Source organism: Haliaeetus leucocephalus, unplaced genomic scaffold (assembly GCF_000737465.1).
Source record: "Haliaeetus leucocephalus isolate CR32 unplaced genomic scaffold, Haliaeetus_leucocephalus-4.0 Scaffold849, whole genome shotgun sequence".
Taxonomy (NCBI): domain Eukaryota; kingdom Metazoa; phylum Chordata; class Aves; order Accipitriformes; family Accipitridae; genus Haliaeetus; species Haliaeetus leucocephalus.
Window position 1 is genome coordinate 2,014,440 of NW_010973285.1, and position 22,937 is coordinate 2,037,376.

General features: G+C 39.5%; 1 protein-coding gene across 3 annotated transcripts in view; it reads right to left on the minus strand.

Moving 5' to 3' along the window:
- The window catches only part of MRPS27 (mitochondrial ribosomal protein S27), a 54,737-nt gene extending 31,919 nt beyond the window's left edge, over positions 1–22,818 (minus strand). For 2 of the 3 annotated variants that reach the window (XM_010582791.1, XM_010582789.1), the window contains exons 1-4: positions 22,738–22,818; positions 20,723–20,800; positions 14,888–14,958; positions 12,878–12,936 (exon numbers count right to left, since the gene is read on the minus strand). In XM_010582791.1, coding sequence (XP_010581093.1) covers positions 12,878–12,936; positions 14,888–14,958; positions 20,723–20,800; positions 22,738–22,801 — 272 coding nt within the window. In that variant the 5' untranslated portion in view covers positions 22,802–22,818. Of the gene's footprint in view, positions 1–12,877; positions 12,937–14,887; positions 14,959–19,903; positions 19,970–20,722; positions 20,801–22,737 lie in introns of those variants that run through there. The other variant, XM_010582790.1, reaches the window with a different exon arrangement.
- Between the last annotated feature and the right edge of the window lie 119 nt (positions 22,819–22,937).

Genomic DNA, 22,937 nt, shown 5'->3' on the forward strand with positions numbered 1-22,937 from the left:
CCTAATTCGCTGAGAGCTGGAGTCCACATTGTAACTATGCTGCATTTTCCATTTATTCTACTCAAATTTTTTATGCTTCACAAAAAAATCTCCCAGAAATACATCACACACTAGCTTCAAACTACTGTTAACATTACACTGACTGACACAACCCTCGACACTTCTCAGTTGATCACAGCTGAACTTGCACAGATTACAAGCGATGTATACCTCTGGCTTGAGTATCAAAGCCTGCAATACAGAAGCATATGAGCCAAACCGTTTATTCTGCAAAGTTGTTCAGTTTCACACCACATGCAACCTAAGCAAAAAGGAGGCACTGGCAAGAGAGTGCTGCAGGAATACAAATACTGAATGGATCTTAGTAGCCAACTTAAGCAAGGGAAGAGCCAAACCTTACATTTGCTGCCAAAGACTTCAAAAACTGGATTTGCACAGACAAGGTTTCACCTTTTCAGATTTGCTGCCATAGTCCCACAGTTCAAGTTAACCTAATTTTGACCTACTACCTATGCGCTCTTCATTCTTCACTGCTAGAGTCTGATTTCTGCTCTTGTGTGTTGCTGTCCTTCTACACCCCATGAGCAAAAGGGAGACAGAGCTACATGGTGAGCTTTCAGGGTAAACAAGTAAAGTTTCCATATGAAGCATAACACCTGCAACAAAGGGGACAAAACACCTGATGCTCACCTCTAGTTTCAACCACAGTGCTGTCAAAAAGGCAACCATTTCCAAAAAGTAAACCATAGGTGCATAGGCAGGTCTTGGCTACTGGGCAGTCCACCATAAATCCATCTATGTTTCATGTCACGTCTTAATGAGCAACAGCTTACTGATTTTTTTTTTTGTTCTTTCATCCACGCACTTTCCTCAGAAAAATATTTTTTGCAATGAAAAACAAAAATCGAGTCCTTCATGATATATTTTTAAGTGTTCCCTAACCACAGTAAGTTAGCCAATCATAGTACTTCGGAGGCTACCTTGTATTTAGCATATCTCTTAGTGTATCTAACTTCTTCCAAGCCTAATGGCACAGAAATGTCCTTTATTCCATTGTGTATGATGTCAAGCACATGGACCAATAAGCAAATCAAGGATAAACATAGCAAAACCACCTCAAGCATTTCGCCAGGCAGTTTGAAATTTGTGGACTCTTACCAGCTTTGGGAATGTTTTATTCTTTTCAGAAAAATACCATACTGTCAGATCAGTTATTTAAAGAGAGAGACAGTAGGTACCTCACTTTAAGTACTGCATGTACTGTAGGACAAATGTTCCCTTGCTTAGGTAGGTACAAGCTGTGCAGTAAAATGAGGTTGTGCTACTCAAAACAGGCAGAGAATTTCAAAATGTGAAGGGATATTTTGTAGTTCCTCCCCTTTTGAGACAGGAATACAGCCAAGACTGTTAGTTATAAATATAACCCACTACTGGCTCTGCTTCTGGTAATGAGCATCAGTGCATGGTGCAAGGCCAGGATGCCCTGCCATTTGCCTTGTAGCAGTGCCCTACTCGGATCTTTTATTCAGGCTCCAAACTGACATTTACAAGCATCCAGTTCTCCAGGGCACTCACAGTATAGGAGGCTTATATGTGTTATGTTACCCACTGCACAGGAGAACAGAGAAGACAGAAGAGGGGGAAAACACTACAACTATATGCAATTAGGTACTGGATGTGTTTCAGTCTGGCTATTTTTATTTAATTCCTCCAAAGAATGATGACTTTCAAAACAACACAATAGTATCTTACGTAAGATGAACTTGCTGCTTTATGATTTAACCTGGACAAGGGAAACTCAACGAAAAGGTACAACCACTGCAGGACACTAACTTCCATGGAAGACAAAAAAGAAACCCCTTTGCAGAGAAAGCAGAGTGTACCACCCCTGCTGCGAATGCTCCTCTGTCATGGTGTCACAGTAGCTGCTATACCTTGCCTGACCCCAGTTACAAGCACCAGCAGCCAGTCTGGTTTGTCAGAGCTTTGGCACAGGCAGTGTAGGCAAGGGAGGGAGTTGGGCTGTCCATTTTATTCCCAGCTGTCTGCTGCCAGAGGCCATCTATTTTGCTTGTGGCTGGATTTAGCCCTGCTCTGCTCATCCCTAAAGGAACGAAGTAGAAAGTGGCTGATCAGACTGAAGAAAGGAGTATTCTTCCCCTTTGTTAAATGAAAACAGCAGTGAAAGAGGAGAGATCAGAATTAAATAAATTACAATTTGAAGAGGATGATCATAAAGTTGACTCTAGAGATTAAAGCCAGCTTTATATCCACACCAATTCTTGGAAAAAGATATTACTCATAAAGGTGCAAATCTGCTTGCAAAGCCAGCTGCCTAAATCCATGTGCTTTCAGCTTGACAAGCTCTACAGTGGAGGAGGGGATCAAAATCCCCGTTCATTTTTCAGCAAGAGAAAGAAGGAATGTTTATTGTGTCTACACTTACAGCTGAGAAAACAGGAGTTTCTACCAGCTGCTCTCTTGTATACCCCTTTCCATTTTAACAACAAACCCAATAAATTATTCTTCGTTGGCTGTTTAAATGCTTCCTGAACTAGATCCTGGGTCAAATCCTCACCTGGTCCAAAGAGAAAACACATAGTTTCCCCAGTTACCAAGGATCTGCCTCAGTCCGCTGAGGACCTGGCACACCACACATGCGCATGGATCATTAATTAGACTAAAGCTGGGAGGCAAGGACAACTCCAGCACCTTTCAAGGATGTGCAGCCCAGTGTCCCACAAAATCTGTCACGCTGGTGAAGATGGAAACCAACTGCTGAGAGCTGCCACAGCATTATTCCTGAAATGATCAACACCACATTTAACAGAGCCCCTCAGGCTTTCAAACTGATGTAGCAAAGGGGAGACAGGGAGGCTGCTGAAAAGCCTGGGGACATTCTCCTTCAGGGACAGGGGACAGCCAGGATCTTAGGAAATAGGTAAGGGGATACCATCTAGTGATAGGAGGGGCTTGGGCTTCTATCCAAGCTTCTCGAGCCTCATCCTGTCCTACCCCCCCCCCAAAAAAAAAAAAAAAGAAGAGGGTAAGGAAGGGATTATTCTGCCTAGGAACCAAAGATTTACCAAGTAAAGGACAGAAAAAGAGGTAACAGGCACTCTGCCAGAAGAACAGTCACAGGTAGCTGAGCAGAGTGACTAGAGTGCTTGGCACAGAGAAGCACTGAATATGCAACTGGCCTCATTCCAGCAGACAGTATAGATACGTTATCTGGAGCATGCAGCTTTAAAAATAGCTATTAAACCAGCATTAAAACAACCCCTCCTCAAAAAACCCCCACCCAAAGTAGGCACCCTGAATAACAGTTTTTTTCACTTTGCTACTGGGCATATTACATTCGCAAATCTGCACCTTAATTTCCCATTTCTGGAAAACACAGAGAGAAATAACCTCAGATATCACCCCAGGAAAATTTTAAACTATGACGTTTTCTTATCAGTACCTCTATTCAATTACAGCAAAGCATTGTTTTGTGGGTCTGTTTGTAATAAAAGCTTCCTCTTTCCTTAGGGAGTAGAACACTTTTTCACAGGCATGAATGTATATGCAGAAATAAACAGCCATACAAGTTGAATAAATGCACCTGCTTATTTTAATTTTTGTTCTGCACTCTAATGTTTTTGGACATTTCTGAAGATGGATGTACATATTTAGAAAAAATGAACCATTGGAATCAAGCAACGTAAACTAGCTTTTCAAGTTTCTTTGTTACTGGAGCCAAAAAGAAACCTACAGCTTGATGGATATAATCAGGTAATTTCCTAAACATCTTGATGGCTGACCAAACATTTTGAGTCCTACAAAAGCATAAACATCTATTTCTGTAAATAAAAACAGCCAGCTATTTGAAAATTAACATTCCCAACCATTTATAAGCTAAAGAAAGATGTATGCTAAAGTAGGTCTCTCTCCTCCCCATCACAGTAATTTTGATTTTGTTGTAACCATTTTGTCTATAATGGTGTATAATAAAACAAAAGATCATCAGACCTATACCTATGGTGCATTATTTCATCCCTTATGGTCATCTTAATGTTCTTTCCATTTCCAAAGGCTTTCACCTTCTGGAAACACATCACATCTGCTAGCTGTTACTACATACTCTGCAGCAACATGCATCAAAACCACAGATATTCTCAGAGTGCAACACAACAGATACTCTACTGGATCATATTACTAAGTTGAATGTCTTCACTGTCACCAACAAAGCACAGAACACTTTTCTTGACTACTAGGAAGTCCAATAAGATGGTGTAGGCCTTTTTTACATGCTTGATCAGACTGCGTTCATCTTGCATGCCCTGTGGAACACAGCAAGCTTATATATCATGATTTGTTTAAAATTAAGATAATATGGATTTTTCCTTGTATACAGTAAAACGAAGGGAAGTTCTCACTGAAAATGCACAAGCCTTATATTTCTTATGTTGGCTGAGGTAACACAGGAAAAAATACTTTAGTGCCTTTGTCCTTCTCTCCATCAATCTGCACTATAAAACCAGCACATGACTTGCCATCATTCAACCATTCCAACAACCTTCTCAATAAAGGTGGTGCAGAACGGGAATTCTCATGCAGTGGTATGTCAGAGAGGTGCTTTGTTTCCAGCTCTGCTTCCATGCACCCTGCAAGAGCTGATACTGTTTCCACAGTAGAAAAACAACAGCGTCATGAAACTGCCTGTTTAGGTATTACTAGCATTCATATTAGTCTCCTGGAGAAACTTTTCTTCAAACATAGTAAAGAAAAAAAAACCCAACAGAACGACAGTTAAACACAAATCCCTTTCCATGCTAAGCTACAGTGTAATATGGCCTAGAATGTTTCAAATCATTTCACATTCTTAGCCAACCTCCAGTCCTACTTTCTTGTAAGCATTACTTTTAGTCACAAACAAGAAAAAACAAAACAGAAAATCCTGAGTAAACCCAGGTAAGTGGATCAGCTTTACAACATGTTATGTTCAGCCCAAGATGTATTTGCAACTTAACAGCTGTAGCAGGCTATGCAACTCCTATATCCAACATCAGGACACTAGAGAGCCAACACTACTTTCTGTGCATCTTTCCTCTCCAGCTCCTAAATTAAATTCTTCCAGAATAAAACTGACAAAGTCAAAACAATGTCCAAGCTCTAAATACTCAACCTGTTCTTAAAAATCCATTTTCAATAAAATACTTGTCTTCATCTTACCAGAAGCTCATCCACAGTTGCTTGCACAGTCCATCTAAGCCATGAACACCCTAATTCACCCCACAGAAAACCATCACTAATGGCAACAAATCAGCACCATTACTTACCTCATAAATTGCCTTTACTCTCTCTTTTACTACTGATTACAGTAAAATAATCACAACCACTGACTTTCCTAAGAAATCTTCTGCCTGATCTGGAAGACTTTTGACTTTGTACTTATTCCTCTGTCTTGTGACATTAAAACTGTTCAGCATTTTGAGTACACACTGGTTGCAGTAGGACAAAACCCTGTACTCCCCAAAGTATAGGATAAATACCTTCCCATTTTTAGCCTATTTTGTTATTTTATACATAATGTGTGAAGATGGATAAAGTTAAAATGGCCTAACATTTTCATTTGAATGGCTACCCCTGGTTTTGCTCAGACCACAATTCAGTGCTACTTAGCGCTGTGACTCAGTAAGCTAAAGCTAACAAAAAATTAACAGAATTTCTATTTGAAACAAACTGCTTACAAAAAAACCCACCTGAATTCAACAAGTTGCACTAAGTATCTTTTTTCCCTCAAGAAACATATTTTACAGCATACTGATCCAGCAGGATACCACAGACTGGAGAAAGTTCTAGCTAAGCAACTGAAACCAGGATTTTTAATGACTGTTGCCCCTTCTACAGCTGCAATCATAATATATTCCTTATTCTCCTATGTTATGTTTAGTTCAGCTCAATGAGTAACTTGTGACTGAAAACAGCAGGAATGCATGCTTACCCCTTCTAAATAAGAGAGAAATAAAAACTGGCACCTACAAATACTAAAATCCCGACACCTTGAGAATCTGTTAATTTCACCAAATGAAAACAAGATTTCCTGGAGTTGCTAAGTTTTAAAACATGTTCTGATAAATGCTTTCCATCTTCTATCTAATATAATTAATGTTTACATAATCATTAAAATCTGTACATTTGCAGAAAAGTAATACTTTCATTCAAGTTTCCTTCTCAAGAGAGTTGTCCACATCAATCAATGAAACAGCACTCTGGTAAACACTTCTCTCTTTTTTTTAAAGATAATCAAATACATAACTGAAACCTGCAAATAAATACCTGTCAACCTTGTAAGTACCTACACGAGACTGCCTCCTCGCTCAGTAAAAAAATAGTTCCAAATTTAGTACAGTAATTCCAAAGAAAATAAAATGGTTTAAAGGGTTACCAGAAAACAACCATAGGCTTTCTTTAGAAAGATAAATACAATTATAAACATGAAACATGATTAAAGTCTTTTACTTAAACTAAGGTTTCTTGCTTGCTGATTTAAACTGAGATCAAATTCAACAATTGAAATAATTCTAATTCTAATCAACCTATCTGTAATAAGACAGCTCAGGTCTACAGCATATCAAGATTATTCCTTAACAATGTAGTTGTTCATTATTTTTTCTGCTGTATTTATTTTGATTCAAAAAGGAATAAATGCTGCACCATAAAGGAATGATTTAGGCTGATGGATACAATAACGACAAAGTCAGCAGTTCCCAAAGAAGGGATCATGGCAGCTCTAGGTATGGTTGTAAGCCTAATAAAAATTCAGGTTTTTATCCTAGTAGTTGCCATCTTCAACATTACTTAAAGGGAAAAGATTGCAGTACTGTTTAACACTACTTAAGAAAGCTGTAAGAGAGGGAACTCAACAGGAACAGTAACTTTATATGCTTTTTTCTTCTGTTTACGTGGGTTTGGAGCTGCTGCCTGGCTCTGGCTGCCATTACTGCTCAGGGGCTGTAATGGAACCTTAAGTTCCTTTCAGGGGAACCCAGATGGGGTTAATTCTCAAGTGTGTCTTTACAATTATTAGTCATCAAAGCTGGCAAAGGAATAAATCTCTGCATGTGTCTGTGTTTTAAATTCTGAAGCTTATAAAAGGCTTTACTCTATCCTGGTCATTTGTATTCATATGAACAGCTCACTCTTTACATTTTTGGCTGCAATTTAACCTCTGTCTAGACTTTCAGTATTTCTAAAATATAATGCAAGATCTGCCTCCAGACAGGCTTTTTGCTGGTGCAGAAATTTACAAAACAACCTTTAGAATGCCACTGGATATGGCACCTTGAACTTTAAGGTGAGTAGGAGTCAAATTCTGAGACAAAATTGCCTTTTCTCCTTCAACGTGTAATGAATACAACATTCAAGATCTAAATACTTACTGTTCACATTGTACTTCAGTCTATTTACAATACGATCTACTAGATAGAATGCTTTTAGCTGATGGCAAGAAAGATGCTGGTTGAAAGATATGAAAATTCTGCTAATAATCTTTTCTTGCAAGAATAGCATTGAAAGCCTTTCTCCCAATACTAAACGTAAAATGTATCTACATGGGGTGTGGACTCATTCAGTTCTTTCCATTTCTGAATCTGACTGGCTTTATCTTCCTATCTACTCCAGAAATACTGGGGGGGGTTAGGGTGGGGGGGGTCCCCCTAAGGTTGATATATGCATTCTGTCTGTAGAAGAATCCTTCTTTTTCCCTTGTTTTAAATAGAAAGGTTTTTTAAATCCAAACGCTTATCCCTCTAGTGTTGGCAAGATGAGAAAAAGAAAAGATAAGTGTTGAAGGAAAGTCTTCCAACGTTTTCTGCTTTTATATGCAGCGCCTAGAAAATTCTTGTCCAGTTTCTGCCGAGCTTAAAGGAAAGCATATACAAAAAGATGAACTATGAAAAGCAGATGACTGAAAAAGCCTGTGTTACAGGAAGAGATCTTTCTGAATGCTTTTCAGTGTTATATCTTTATTGATGGTTCTCCCCCACTTCACAGCACAGTTATGCTGACTGAGCACACCTACTTGAATGAGATGTGGTTACAGGATTAGGCTTGCTGAAATTTGGCTCTGGGTTCTGAAATGCAGTTGCTAGTTACTTTCTCCAAAGGTTCCTATAGCTCAGAATCTGACAACAAAGAAACAGTGAAAGATGACAGGGAGAGTAAGCACGTGTGCCCCTCTGTGCAGAAATGAGTTGAATGCTGAAGCCTGAAGAGTGGTGGGGTCTCTAAGACCAAAACACTTACACCTGACAGCACCAGCTTGGATAGCAACCAACAGTTCTTCCCATGAAGCAACATCACACACTAATGCAATAGCATTAAACACAGGTATTTCTGTCACTCAAGTGCAAATGAGGTAAATCTCTCTGGTGCTTCCCTTCCTTGTGTCTCCCTACCTGTCAAACAGCAGCCCAGATCTTTTGCAAATGAAGTTATTTTGGATTGCTCAACTGAGGCAGGTGTCCAAACTGGTAAAACATACCATTCTGGCTACGAAGTGTATTTTTATCACCAATTCTGAATATCATTTCAAAACAGAACTGCTGCATAACTTGAATAATAGGCAGATATTTCTGACTCATTTATTTTTATCTCTCTTTTTTTTTTACCCACATATTTCTCTGGAGGGAGCAAAAGCCAAGACCTCATGAACTGATGAAGTCTTTATCAGCTACAGCCTTAGGACAATGAAGACATCTCAAAGGAAGAATTAAATATGTTGTAGGATTGTGTCTACATCTCTTCTCCTATTTGTGCTGGAACAGGTTAGTGGTATTCATTACATCCTGTAGATTTATATACAGAAACAAAGTATCAAATTACTGGGAATGAATGCCACCCAAAGTATATTTTAGGAGTAAAGAAAAAATTTTTTTTGGTCCATTGTAATCATTTAGTAAAAGCAATATTTTAGAGTAACTGAACATTTTCTGACGCTATACAACTTGATCAGCATGGAAGTATCAAAAACTGCAACTTCTTCACCCACAGAACTGAGATGCAGATACAGACAGTACAGGTGAAGCTTACTTTGCATATGATGTTGGACTAACTACTGATGGACTGGCATTATAAGGAATAAGCACAAATGGACACCACTGTAGTCCCAAAATTATTTAATGGCTGAAATCAGGCCTCAAAACTGTAACTTGCTACTATGAAAGATTTAACAGCATATCTAAGAATAACTTCTAATAGTTTGCTATTAACCCATTTTGTGATTATAATCAAGTACTGACCCCAGGTAATAAATCCTGAAATCTGCAGATATAACTTCATTTCCAAAAAACCAATTACCAACCAAGGGAAGGCAATGAAAAAATCTAGGTAGATTGTGCAAGAATTTGCAAAGTACATGCACGCACAAACATTTACATTCTACAGACAGTGTGCATACTTTTTTCTGTGGGTCATGGGTTTAATGCAATTAAAAATCCTCCTGAGTAATCTCAACATAAAACTTCCCCAATTGCTTTCAAACACATCTTTGTTGGCATAAAACCTACATAGAGAAGCAGCAGAGTTACCTCACCACAAAACCTCTCTCCATTATGCTAATGTTTCTATAGTATGAAAAACACCCTGACGTGAGAAATAGTGGCATCTCAGCGAGACAGGACAAAGTAAGGAGAACTGCAGGTCTTTGATCTGGCTGAAAGCACTCTGCATTCTGATTAGAATTTCTGCTGGGATCCTAGGAGATGAAAGGATTTTTTTAAGTCTGACAGTTAACAGAGGGGGGGAAGGTATTCAGAAAAGAACAAAAAGAGGGTCACTGAAAGCAGATGACGTCATGCCTCAAAACGGCCTTTACCATCTTACTGACATGTTCCACAATGTAGTGTAGCAGCTTCTACACAGCTATTCTTGAGAGCTCAAGATCCTCCATGGAGACAGTATGGCTGGAGATCCACTGCTTTAAAAGGATGTAAAGTTGGAACAGGTCTAAATATAATATGTATATTGTATTTCGGGACCCTAAATGCATTACAGTAATGCTCCAGAATACTACTTTTTGAAACTGTGTTCTGCTTTACACACTACAAGGGAAGTCTCCAGTCTATAAAGCTTGCAAGTTCTGGCACTCCCATCTTCAGGGAAAGCCCACACAGAAAGCATGGAAATGCTATTTACTTCCCTCTGATTCTTCCCACAGGCACGGTTTGCCCTTTTGTACCAGGAACATCTTCCAACCTTGTAAGGAGCTTGGAACTGACTGCCCTTCACCTCAGATTGCCAGAGGCACCCAACACTGGGGAGAGACATCAAAATCTCCCCCTTATACTCGACTAGCAGATAAAGGGAAAAACACAGGACTCTGGGAGCATTCTACTTATTTATGTTCAGGCAAATGCCCATACAGCCAACTTAGCAGGCTGTGTACATGCCATTTGCTCACAATGGATTTGTATACCTTAGAAAATAGAAAAAAGCTTTTTGCTGACACTGCCTTTTTCTTTTTCAGAAGCTTACTCTCCTTACATAAAGTACAAAAATTGTGCATTGAACTGTTTCTCATTAAGCCAGAAAAAGAGATTTCTTGTCAAAGCTTCTCTGCTTCTTAACTCTCTCTCTCTACCACCTCCTTTATGTCTCATGGTGTGGCCACTTTTGCAGGACTTTCTCTGTGTCAAACATCCTCCCAGCCGCAAAGGGATCTTGATAAACATGTCCTTCATTTGAACTCCAGCCTAAGTGCAAAATGTGAAGAACAATAAAACAGGCCTTGTGGATACCAACCACATCTCCTATTTCCTGAAGCTAGCACACTTATTTTCATTTGAAAGGGAAGCTGATGTTGTAATTGGGATTTTTACATTTTCACATGAATTACAGACCTCTCTACACTGTTTCACTACCTGCATGTAAATGCATTTTGAGAATAGTTTCACGGACCATGCTGGAATGAAGTCTCCTGCAAAACTGATGCTAACATCACCAAAAGACCAAGCATTTTGCAACACCAAAACAAAGCAGCATTACAGGGAGACACACAAGAAAAATTCCAACCAAAGCACGTCCGACAAGCCATGTGACACGTCAGTACCTCTCTATTCTCTCCACACAAACTACTAAAATCTGTATCAATTACAAATGATCCTATTTGATATGCACGTAACTACATTCTGACAAGCTGCAGGAGAATTATTTCTTAGAGAAACAGTAATTAACTGTACTTATTTTTGAACCACAAATCTCTCCTTTAGAATGTGTTTTTAAGGATAAACCCCCTGTATTTTAAACTGATGTACTAACCAGGCACAGATAGAGTGGGGAGGATATTTACATGTTAAAGATTCCCATTCTATTCTCTCCCTCTTACTATGGAATGTTTTCTATGCTTCTAATTTTTTGTCGCGCTCTCTGAATGTCTTGTTTTTAACAAACCTGTAAGATACATTATGAACATCTCGCTCCGACTATCTGGATTTTATCTGTACCATTCTGAGGCTCAGCAATTAAACTACCACACTTTCCTCTTGATGTCAGTACATTCAAAGGTCTCTTGGCATCACTTACCCTACAGGGCCTGTCGCCAGAGAACTTAAGTCCGTGTGGCACTATGTACTCTACAATCTTCAAGAATGTTAGCAAAGGGTACTAATAGCACATCTGTAAAACAAAAATGAGGGCTTGCCTTAAACTAGCTTTTCTTTCTCCTGTTTCCATCTCACCTGTTGCAGGATGGAAAACTGATTTCTGACCACACGTTCTGACAGGACTAATGAAATCTTGATCAGAAGGAATGAAAGCTCCACTAGCCTCCTCTCTGTGAGAGATTCTTCTTCCTCCTTTTATTTTTTCATTACAGGATATTGCTAGTATTAGCAAACTGGGTTCTCTTGTTTCCATCTTGAAGCTCTGAGGTTCAGATGATGCCCCAGTATTACCAAAGAATCACAGAGATCAGAAGTCTAATGCAGTCATGCACTTAAAACTATGCATATACTTAAAACAGCCATCCGGTAAACTTATTCATTAAAATAACAATCTTTATTATTTACAAATAACAACCTGACATTATTTGTAAAGATGCTTTCTCATGCACTTTGACAGAGTGATTTACTTTCTCTGTCAGGAAACCTAGCTCTCAAAATGTGTGTGCAACCATCCATAAAAGAACTAATTTATTTTAGTGATCAGCAAGAATTACTGCCTTCTTAAAGTCAATATTGAGATGTACTAACTTGAAATAAGCAAGCATTCAACCTGACAATATACCCAATATGCTTCACTCAACACAAAAACAGCTGCAGAAAACCTTAAAAACCCATGCATTAGGTGAACGACACAGCTTATCTGGGGAATACAAAGTATTAAGGGGATAAAAACCAAAACTATACTTCATTTAGCCCTGGTGCGTTGATCATTACCACAGCGTGCCCACTCTCATTTCTGTTCATTCTAAGGAAACAAGCTTCCTTCAGTCCTACAGTTACCCATGCAAATATGCGTATAGCCAATTTAGTTAAATTATGACTTAGAGAACAAAAAAGTATCAGAAGGAAAAACTGTAAACAAACATAATTCCTTATAATTTCAGCACCTCTAATGTAAATCATAGCTGAAGGTTGTACTAGCTGTTCAGTGACTCAGACTAACATGCTTGACAGGAGTCAATGCCAGAGGTCCAGAAAAAGGGTAGCCATAACAAAGGAGAAGTTACCAAGAAGGCCCTTAGCTGTGAGTTGTAAGACAAGTAGATGCACATATTTTGCAAAACAGAAATCAAAGCCAGTTAGCTGGAAAGGGTAAGAGTCTTAAAAGGGCAAGACTTCATGGTATTTACTTGTATGTCTCAAAGTTCATGTTGGGGGGAAAAGATGCTTACTTGTAAAGGTAGTATTCGGCTTGATCCACTTCCTCTCGTGAAGTAATGTTGTCAACGAACTGATTAAAAAAAAAAGAAATAAAAGCCTCAGAGGGAGCACTCACAAAGCCTGTTAGAAGAAAATGCCACTTCAATAAACAAAATACATTTGTTTGGCATATTTAGGTGTCTGACAGTACTGCAGGTCTTCAAGTCTTTGTTTGCTCCTACTCAGGTTTCTTCTAGACTGCTAAAAGTCAAATCTTTTTAAAAAAACTGGGAGAACTCCCCTCCTCACCTCTAAGAAACATTATGCACCTTGAAAACATGGAGACCACCTGAGAATTATGTCCATATAGCTCAGTACCCCGTATTTTTGCTGCTCCTCTCTGAACTTTTTGCTCTTTAATTTAAGAATACATTCAGATCCTTACTTTTTCTTCCCCAATTTTGAGTGAGTCTCGATATGCCTTACTTCTCTTTCTAAAAAATATTCTTTTCCCTAAGGTTTGCCTGTTGTGCCTATTCATACTATAAATCCTGAAGGACAGCAGCAACAGCATTTTGTATTTCACCACACATAAAAAATCGTAAGAAAAAATCACCCCCCATGCTGTAAAGCACAATTTTCCTCTCCTTTAAAACCTTGTCTACTCCAGGCAATCTTCCAAAATTCCTAGTGCTATCAACTATTTAAATAAAAGCCAAGTTTTCAACCAGACTTTGTCTTATGGTAACAGTGAATCCTGTTTTCCTGTAGGTTTTACTAACATAAGCATAGAGATGCTGGAACATTCCAGAGGCTTCCCAACATAATACCTTTAGCTCAGACTATATAAACAACATGTTTTCAAGGGCAGTACTTCTCTTCATTCTAAGCATAAGCTAAAAATAATAGTTTCAGCTGACTGGTACTTGATCTCCAGTTTCTTAACCCTCCTTGCACGCTGTGTACATGTAGGTCTCATCTTTTCAGTGTGGCAATAGCAAGCCCATGTGCTTTATTTACATTTTAGAAAATAAGAATCTGATGTGAGCTCCAGGTATTGGAAAGGGGAGCTGTTTCACCATCTGGAAATGCCACTTCTCCAGGGAAGAGGTCAGCCCAAAGCAAGAACACAAAAGAAAGGAATAGAGCTGATTAAGTAATAAAAGGGAGAAGAACACCCACCTCCCTCTGTCTGAACGCTTGATCTGTATAAATGCTTGATCTTGTAACTGTACAAAGATGTACAACATCTTGTCACTGTTCTGTGACTCCTCCATCAGTGGTGCCAACGATCCTAATTAGTGATGTTAGTGAGGTACCAGGATGGTGCCTCAGCTTTTTTGGATAATTTTGAAGATTGAAACTAGTTTGGTTTGTGTTTTTTTTTAAACAAGTGACATATTTATTCTCCTTCTGCAGTACAAACACACAGGGAACTTAAAAGCACATCTCACATCTCTGCCTTCCATCCCCCTCCCCAGATTAAACCATCCAGAGGATGGAACTAGTTACTAATTCCAGTAAAACCAATGGCTTTTCTTATCCCATGCCAGCATTTGTCTTGCCTCAGTCTGCTGAGGCAAGGAAACAAAACTACAGAGGCAAAATGTATCCACCTCTGCCTCACTCTGAAAGGAGCCTGAAAGTGGAGGAAGATGCATGCAGACAGGCAGTGTGCTAATTCACTGCATTCCCTTAGCAGCCTGGGTTCTTATAAAGTGCCTGAGGGGGCATTAAAGCTCTCGCTAAGACAGAAACCACAGGAAGGCAGGGAACATATATCAGGGAAACACATAGTCAGGAACAGTGAGGCCCAATTTTACTGAGAAAAAAAAACTATTTCTGTTTTGAAGACCCTACAGTCTAGGTACTACCTAATGAGTACAAAATAACAATAAAACAGCTTTACACCGCAATCTAACAGTGTAACAAGACATTTACGGTCCCAGAACTCCCAGCAGAGGTGATATCATTTATCCCCTCTCAGCTCACTTGATTTCATAAGCATTCCATCACTTTATGATTGGGATTTATTTCCTTACCCGGCCTATTGTCAAAGAGCTGACAGGCAGCTTTCTTTCATAGGTTCTGTCCATTAAGTGGGCTAAGTCAGCTGGAGAAAACAGAAAAAGAGTATGTTTAATCAACTGGCATTACAGGAAAATCTGCAGAGCTATCATATAACCTAGAATAGAACCTCTGTTCATGAAATCAAATTCTGGTTCCTTGTTAACATCTCATTTTGAAGTTGTATGAAAACAATACTTTCAATTATTGTCAAATACTTTAACAGAAAATAATAGATGGAAAGGTTCTCAACATGATTATTTTAACTTACTAGAAAGAAGGGGTAAACAAGCAAACTACCCTATAATGTCTTGGATGAAATTAGCATAACTAATGTAAATCATCTAAAAAAACTGAGCAGATGTCTTTAAAACTCACACTTGCTTTCAAGCTTAGTGTATGCTGGACAGTGCTTTTGACATGGGTTTCTCCTTTATTTTACTGTAAAACAATGAGATACAGAAACAAGCAGTACCATACTGATAAACCCTAGTCACAAACAGCAATCCAAAGAAATCCTGTTAATCAAACTGGGCACTGTGCCAGTACCTTATTAACTTTATAGCATTCTGCTCCAGCAGTCGTTTAACAATATTAATCTGACCATACGAGAACTTTAAGCTTCTGACTGCTGAACAGGTAGCCAACCATTCCATTTAATGAATTTACAGAATTTAACTGGAAGTTAAATCAATTTAATTTAGAGTGTTAGTTTTGTCCTGTTCCTGGAAAATAATGACGACTCAGGAAGAGCAAGCTGTTTACTGTATGCTTAGTGTCAGCTGTTTGATTCTTAGCTGAGACGTGAACTGATGTATTTAATCTATAAAATTTAGAGACTTCAATCGTACTCTTTCTTTCTATTCTCCTGCATCTTCCCAGGACCACGAATCTAACGTATTCTCTCCGCACCATTAGTAGTACCTTGCTTCATCCTTTGCACCCCAAGACTACAACTGTTACTAAACCAGCCTCTCCTTTGACACCTCTCAGTTAATCCCATTGGCCATACCTCAAGAGCTGACAGGTTGGCTCGTTTTACGATTCATTTTCCAAAAAGGTCATCCAACCTCCACACCTGTCAATCAAATGTGAGGTGGGCACAACTTGCAGCACCACATCAGAATTGACTAAGCCTTCTACTCTGGCAAAGTTGTCAGGGGCAGGAAGCAGCACTGCACCAATAAACATGCTGTGCCTCAGAGGGCTGAAGTACATGTTATGTTCTGTCTGCAAAACAAGTGGTATCACTATTCAGCTTAAAAACACACCTGTACCGCCAATGAATACTGAGGGGTATGTAGTTCTAACACTACGAATGGCATTCAACGCTACTCTGACCTTATAGGTATTCTCTAAAATTACAACACATGTGCAGATTTTTGCTGCAGTAAAATTGACAGAGCCTTGATTTGGAATAAAATGATTGACTCTTAGTCTGTACAATGCTGCTGTCTGCCACATACCAGTATTTTGTATTTACATAACACCTTCCTTCCTGAGGTACTTTAAGGTGTTCTTCAAAACACAAAAAGAGCATTTATCTCTGTCTGAGGGAAGGCAAGCATTTCATGACCATGAAAGCAAAGGGAAATCTGGGGCAAAGTTACTGAGGCAAGTACCAGCTCCTACAAAATACAACACAGGATACTGAGCTGATGTGGGCCACCAAGGCCATGCTATACCAGATAACTACTAAAACAGCAGATTAACTTTTTTTAATGGTAAAGAATTTTCGGTGGGAATATCCTTACAAGAATGGTCTGTATTGACTCTGTACTACCCGTCTCTCCAGCACCCTCAAAGGTCAGGAGGGAGCATGTAGATAAAGACTTTGGGGGCATTCCCAGTAGTGCTATAAGTTACAGAGAATGGATGCTACAGCCAGGTAATCTTGTCAGGAAGTAAGAACTGGCTAGATCCTTGCCTAAACATACTAAGCTTACTGCCATCCAATACTCTTCATCTGCATTTCAAGGTAACTGGAAAAAAGTATTAACTCCGAAATTTGCCGTGTTTGATGACACAGCAACATGGACCTGAGACAGAAAGCTGCACAGGTTGGGAGTTCGTTTATCTATTCCAGAACTATTTTGGTTGCGCATCACTCTCTGAAAACTGTAAGTTGATACCTAAGACCATGTTAGGCCATACTCAACCCCTGACCATGGCACTTCTTTGGTCTATGTGCTCATGAAGATGAAGAGCCCATTTCAGGAAACACTGAGTACTTAAGTAGAATATAAACCAAATGAATACAATGCTATGAGTGCAAGATCCCAAGACTGTTAGCTGTTACACACAGGCCTCCTCTGGGAGAGTTCACACCACAGAATTTTAATGACTGACCTTTTATGCTGTCTACAAAGCTAGAACTCTCCATCAGAACTTTAGCATGGAAAGCAACATGAAACTCTCATCTATCAGCTCCGGTACAGGAGTCACAACAAAATTAAAGCTGATTAAACCTTAAAGATTAGAAGACAACTCAAGTTAATGGGAAATTTAGCTTTGTTTCCAGACAAATTGCTGTTTCTGCTGTAGTTTCTAGATATGAATAATTTGTAGTGAGTGATTCCTTCCTGGTTTGTTTTCTCTGAAGAGCATCTAAAACCAGACTTTTTTCTCATATTCATGACTTGAAATAATTGATCTACCTTTTGTAAACCAAGTTTGCTCCATAAATTGCTATTCAATAATCAAAATTAAACTTCTTAGTTAAAAACATCTGACAGAAGTACTAGAATGCAAGAATGTGAATGCTCAAGTCTCCTATCACTGCTGGTAGTAAAAATTGAGCACGCTAACATTGGTGTATAAACCAAATAAATGTTTTAATGGCCAAAGCAAAATTTTATGTACATTCCAACAGCTATAAGTTGCAAGCACTTTTATCTGATAGTCATAGTACATATGATCTCTCATACACATCACCTAAAAATATATTTCTACAAGATAAACTTTTACAAAACTTTAATTTCTCTAAGAACATACTTCTGGATGTTACAGAACCTTATGGATTTAAACAAACTAACAAAACAAACCGTACGTCTGAGCTGAGGCCATTTAACTTCTGGACATGACTTCACAGTTGTCTCTAGGATATAGGTATCTGAGATTTCATGTTCACTTCTATTTTCATTTGTTCATAGAAACTCAATGTCTTGCAGCCTGCAACAGGGTGATTCAGAACAATGACCAGAAAAGCATTGACCCTCACCTTCCAAGTCAGTGGTTATGACATCTAATACCGGTTTGCTGGCCTAGGAAATCAACACAGTTTCAGTTTGATTCTCAGTGTGAACCTATCCACAGCATGTAGCCACATCAACAAGTGGCACATTTGGCTACCATGTAAGGACTGAAATCCAGTGATGGGGCAGCAACGGGAAAGCAGATACAACCGTGATGCAAAGTCTACCTGTCCTGGGAGTGATGGGCAGAGCTAATACCTTAGCACACAGGCTAACATTTCATTTTCTATATAAAGAAAACCTTGAATTATTTTAAAGACCCAATTAAAATATAAAGGAAGGCCAAGGCAAGCACTTTGCCTTACAAATTTATATGTTTCACATTTCTCAGTACTTCCACATTCCCTAGCAGCTTCTGGAAAGAACCACAGCTTTGTACCAAAGAAGGCTCTGAATGGAAATTATTCAAGTTTGTAAAGGCAGCACTGCCACCTGGTGTTGCAGATGAGCCATTCTGGGTTTCTAACAAAAAAAGGCATTTCATATCTCACTGGATTCTGCTGTCCCCTCAGTTTCTGGTAACTGGTATTCTTCTCATCAAGATGCTTACTGTCACTTAATTTTACCCTTGTTAATGATGAACAAGCTGAAACATTGGAGAATCTATGTTCAGCCATGCCTCCTGTTTCGTTGATATCTCATTTTTAATAAGTGGAGTCCAAATTACTTCTAGACAGGTGTCTTCCTACCAGCAAGCAGCTTGTAAATTCCAAATTAACACATTTTCAATTCTTACGTTTTGAACAAATGTGCTCTGTACATAAAATACAGTCTTGTTCTTTCCCATACTTTTTTCAGTACTGAAGTTTGCTAAACTCATTTATGCTTGGGAGTGCTACACTGAGACTATGGAGAAGAGAATAAAGCGTATCTTCTATGGACACAGTAAATGGGTTTGAGTCTGGGATGGCACCACATCACTGCAGCAGAGAAATGGAACTGACTTTAAATCAAAAATACTTCTTTTTCCTTTAAATGTATTCTCACAACACAGTTTTGCAGAATAACAGTTCTGAAACAGTGTCTGAAATACACAAATAAAAGAGCATCTCCTCAACACAAGGAATTCACTCTAGCTACAATCACCAGTTACCTCACACAAGATTACATGTGCAACCCATACAGCTGACAGCTACAGAGCAGACGTCTGCAGGGCTGTCTCCTTTTTGAAAATGCTAATACAGCTGACACTGTGTTAACTTGTTTTCTTGATGAAAATGAAAATGCAAAGCAGTTCTTTGAAAAGCATGGAACAGACATCTGCTTTGGGTCAAGACTGTCGGCAGAGCAGCAGCAAGAACTGTGCTTGCCAAGCAGTCACAAAAGGTCTTGCCAGGCCTGGGGAAAGCCAAACATGGACTGTACCAGCACTTGCACAACGTTTTCTTCTATCGCCTGTGACATTTGTCAAAGTAAGAACTCTTTCTCATCTGGAGGCAACTGGTTCAAATGCATTGAACTGAACCAGGGCACTAGTCTGTGGCTCCAGCCAAAAAAACACTGCATGAGCAGTCCTATTGACAGTAAAGGCTTACAAGGTATTAACAGTCTCTGCAGGATCCAAGCTACAGCCATGAGCACCCACCAGCTGTTTCTGGCCCATGTACAGTAAAACACGTTGACAATACCAACCTAGCTGTTTATAGGCAACTAACGGCAACAAATTAGTGCATAAAAACCATCACTCTGATCATTTTTTCTGTCTTCCTGTCTGAGACAAAAGCCCTTGAATTTTACCTGCTGATTCTTCTGTCAGCCTCATAATCTGTGTTACAATTAACAAGCACAGTTCAGGGGCCCAGGAATGAAAAATGAAGACAAAGATTATGCATTAAGGCATCTCCAAAATACTCGTGGTAGAAAATAATGCATATATATCTTTAGCATGGAAAAATGTTTTGCATGATGCTTTCTATTTAACATAGTCACCAAAAAGACGGTGGAATGTCATTTGAAATGTAATCCAATAAAAAAATTTAGCTATGAAATTCACACAAAAGATCTCAGTACCATATGCAGATACAGTTTAATGTACAACTTCTCGGAAATAAAATGTTTAGTTTTGTTTTTCCCCAAACAAAAAATTTACATTTCTTGTTGAAATTTTAGCTTTGCCTCCTGCAAAACTCTGAGGAAAATGTTCTTTTAAGAAAATGTTTTTAAACAGGAATGCCCTGTAATACTTATAGGTCTTCTTTCACACTGCATTACAATTAAAACAACGTCAATGAAGAGGACACTTGGAGACAGTCTAAACTGTCAGACAAAAAAACTATGACATTCATAAAAGCTTGGGATTTTGTGAAAGAAAAAAATCAGCTTGTAGAAACCAAACACTAATTAAATGGGCAAATTCTAACTTATTTCTGCATTATAGCTTCGAATATATATGACAGATTTTTAACATGTTGAGCAGATTCTGACACAGAACCTCAGAAGCGTTTTGCCCCACGCATTTTTTTATTTTGAAGTATATATAGGTGATGAGCTAGTCTAAAATGAGTTCAGGTTGCAATTAATTAGTCAAAGTAAAAAATAGAAACAAACTTTTCTTACCCAGGCTATGCTCCTCTTTTTGCCTCTTTTCCCATTTTGAGCTGTCCACATAGGCCGCAGAAAGAAGAGATCTTCTACCTAATGAAGAAATGACTACATAAGCCAGGTTGCTTAGACATTTCTAAACAAACTAACACTTTATTAGGTATCACCTTCTCCTGTCACATTTACTGAGTTGGATGCATTAAACTGTCTTTAGGACACAGCTGGCTGCAGCAGCTACCATAACAGTTCAGATTCCTTGTAGGTGGAATTACCTCATCATTCTTACAACAGAAAAGCTTTCCCCCTTTTTTTTTTCAGCACGAAACAAATCTTCCCAAACTTGAACTCTGTATTTTAAGAAAAAAACCCAGACAACAATAAAGGATAGCTTCTTTGTACACACAGATGTTTTTCATCAAATGCTAACAATTAGCTAAACATAGGCATAAAAGCATAAGCAAAAAAAGATGAATATGCACAAAAAGGCTTTTCTGTTGTTGTTGTATCGTTATTTTTTCCACCTCTAGAGATTTGTCTCACTGGACATGAAAGGTAGATGCTCATCTGGAAACACTCTCATTTTTTATCATCTCCTTTTTTTCCGTCTCCTGTGAACTGCAGAGTTCACTCAAATGTTTTTGAAATTTTTTTCCAAATAGTCTTTGTACCACCTTTGAAATCTGCTCAAGACACTGTTCTAGCTTTTGAAACAAAAGGGGAAAAAAAAGGGAAAATGCCTCATTTCAAAGAAAAAAAAAAAATGTTTGTGCATCACTCGCAAACGATGAGGCCTTGAAGATGCACGAGGAACGTCTGGATAAAATTTGTTGAAGGAAAATATAAAAATAAATGCAGAAGATTGCAGAAATTAATGTGAAGAAACAGGAAATATTTTAAAAATAGACATTACTACGCTACACAGAATTCTTAGCAACTACCTTAAAGCCTTTATGTGAAAATCTATCTGCTACCACTAAAAGTTTGTTATTCTTGAGTGTGAAATAATTTTTCTCTTCATCATCCTTCTAAGTATACATACACGTCCAGCTCCGAACACCTTTGCAAATTTTTGTCCAAAAAAACAAAATTCCACAGTCAGAATATGAGAATACGTACAACACTTTACCGAACTGTTAGCAAATAAGAAAAAGAGGTATTTTTGTTTAGTTGGTGGGGTTTCTTTTAAAGCTATTTTTCTTTATGTTGATAAAACAGGCACACAAAAGATCTGGGGTTCTGCTGATTTTTATTTTTTTAGGATAAACTTCCGTATGCTCATTCACAGCTAAGGATGCCACTAGCAGGCATGAGGGGTTAAAGAACTGTTTTCTATAGCACAAGCAACTGTCTGCATGACAGGGCTTTGCTCAGGTCAGCTGGAGGTCTGGTTTGAGCTCTTCACACCGGTTCACTGCTGGGCAGAGCCAGAGCCAGAGGAACCGGCCGCCTTTTTGAGACAAGGGTGTCCAGCGACCAGGAAGCAGCAGAGAGAAATTTCTGCTCGGGGAAGGTGAATGGGCACAACAAAGTTACCCATCGTCACCACACTTCAGGTACACGTTACTGACTTCAGTTCTTCCAAAGGCCAGGATTTTTTGGAAAAGTGGCTTTTCAAAAACATCAGTCTTGGTTGTGCTTCTGCCACCTGAGTTACTAGTAGGTCTTGTTGAACACTCACTGCCGCGGGTTTGGCGGCCTCCATACAAGTCCGTGCGGCTTCCCGTGACCCAAAAAGGCAGGTCCTAACATATTAAGCTATGAAATCGGCAAGGTGGAACAAACTAAGAACACCCTCCCGCACCGCATGTTAGCGCTACGTCCTCCTACAGCTGTCCCCAATTTTATATATGGACGCATGAAGGAGAAGTCCCCACGCAGCACCCCGCCCCTGCTCACGCTCCCCACGGCGGCGGCCACGGCAGCCAGCGGCTACCACGGCGACTCGAGGGCCCGGCCCAGACAGGCCCGCGACGTCTCTCAGCGCGCCCCCCCGCCCTCGCCCCGCTGCCGCCTGCCCACGGACCACCGACCTGCCGCAGCGCCGAGGGCCCTCCCGCTCCAGAGCACGCCTCTGCCGAGCACGGAGGCGGCCATGGCGCCGAGGGAGGAAGCGAGCGCCGGCGAGGGGCAAGGCCTGCGAGCGCCCCGCCCCCGGTCGCGGCGGCGGGCCCGGGCGCAAGATGGCGGCGGTGCTCGCTGGCGGCTCCCAGCGGGTGGTGCGGGAGGCGGT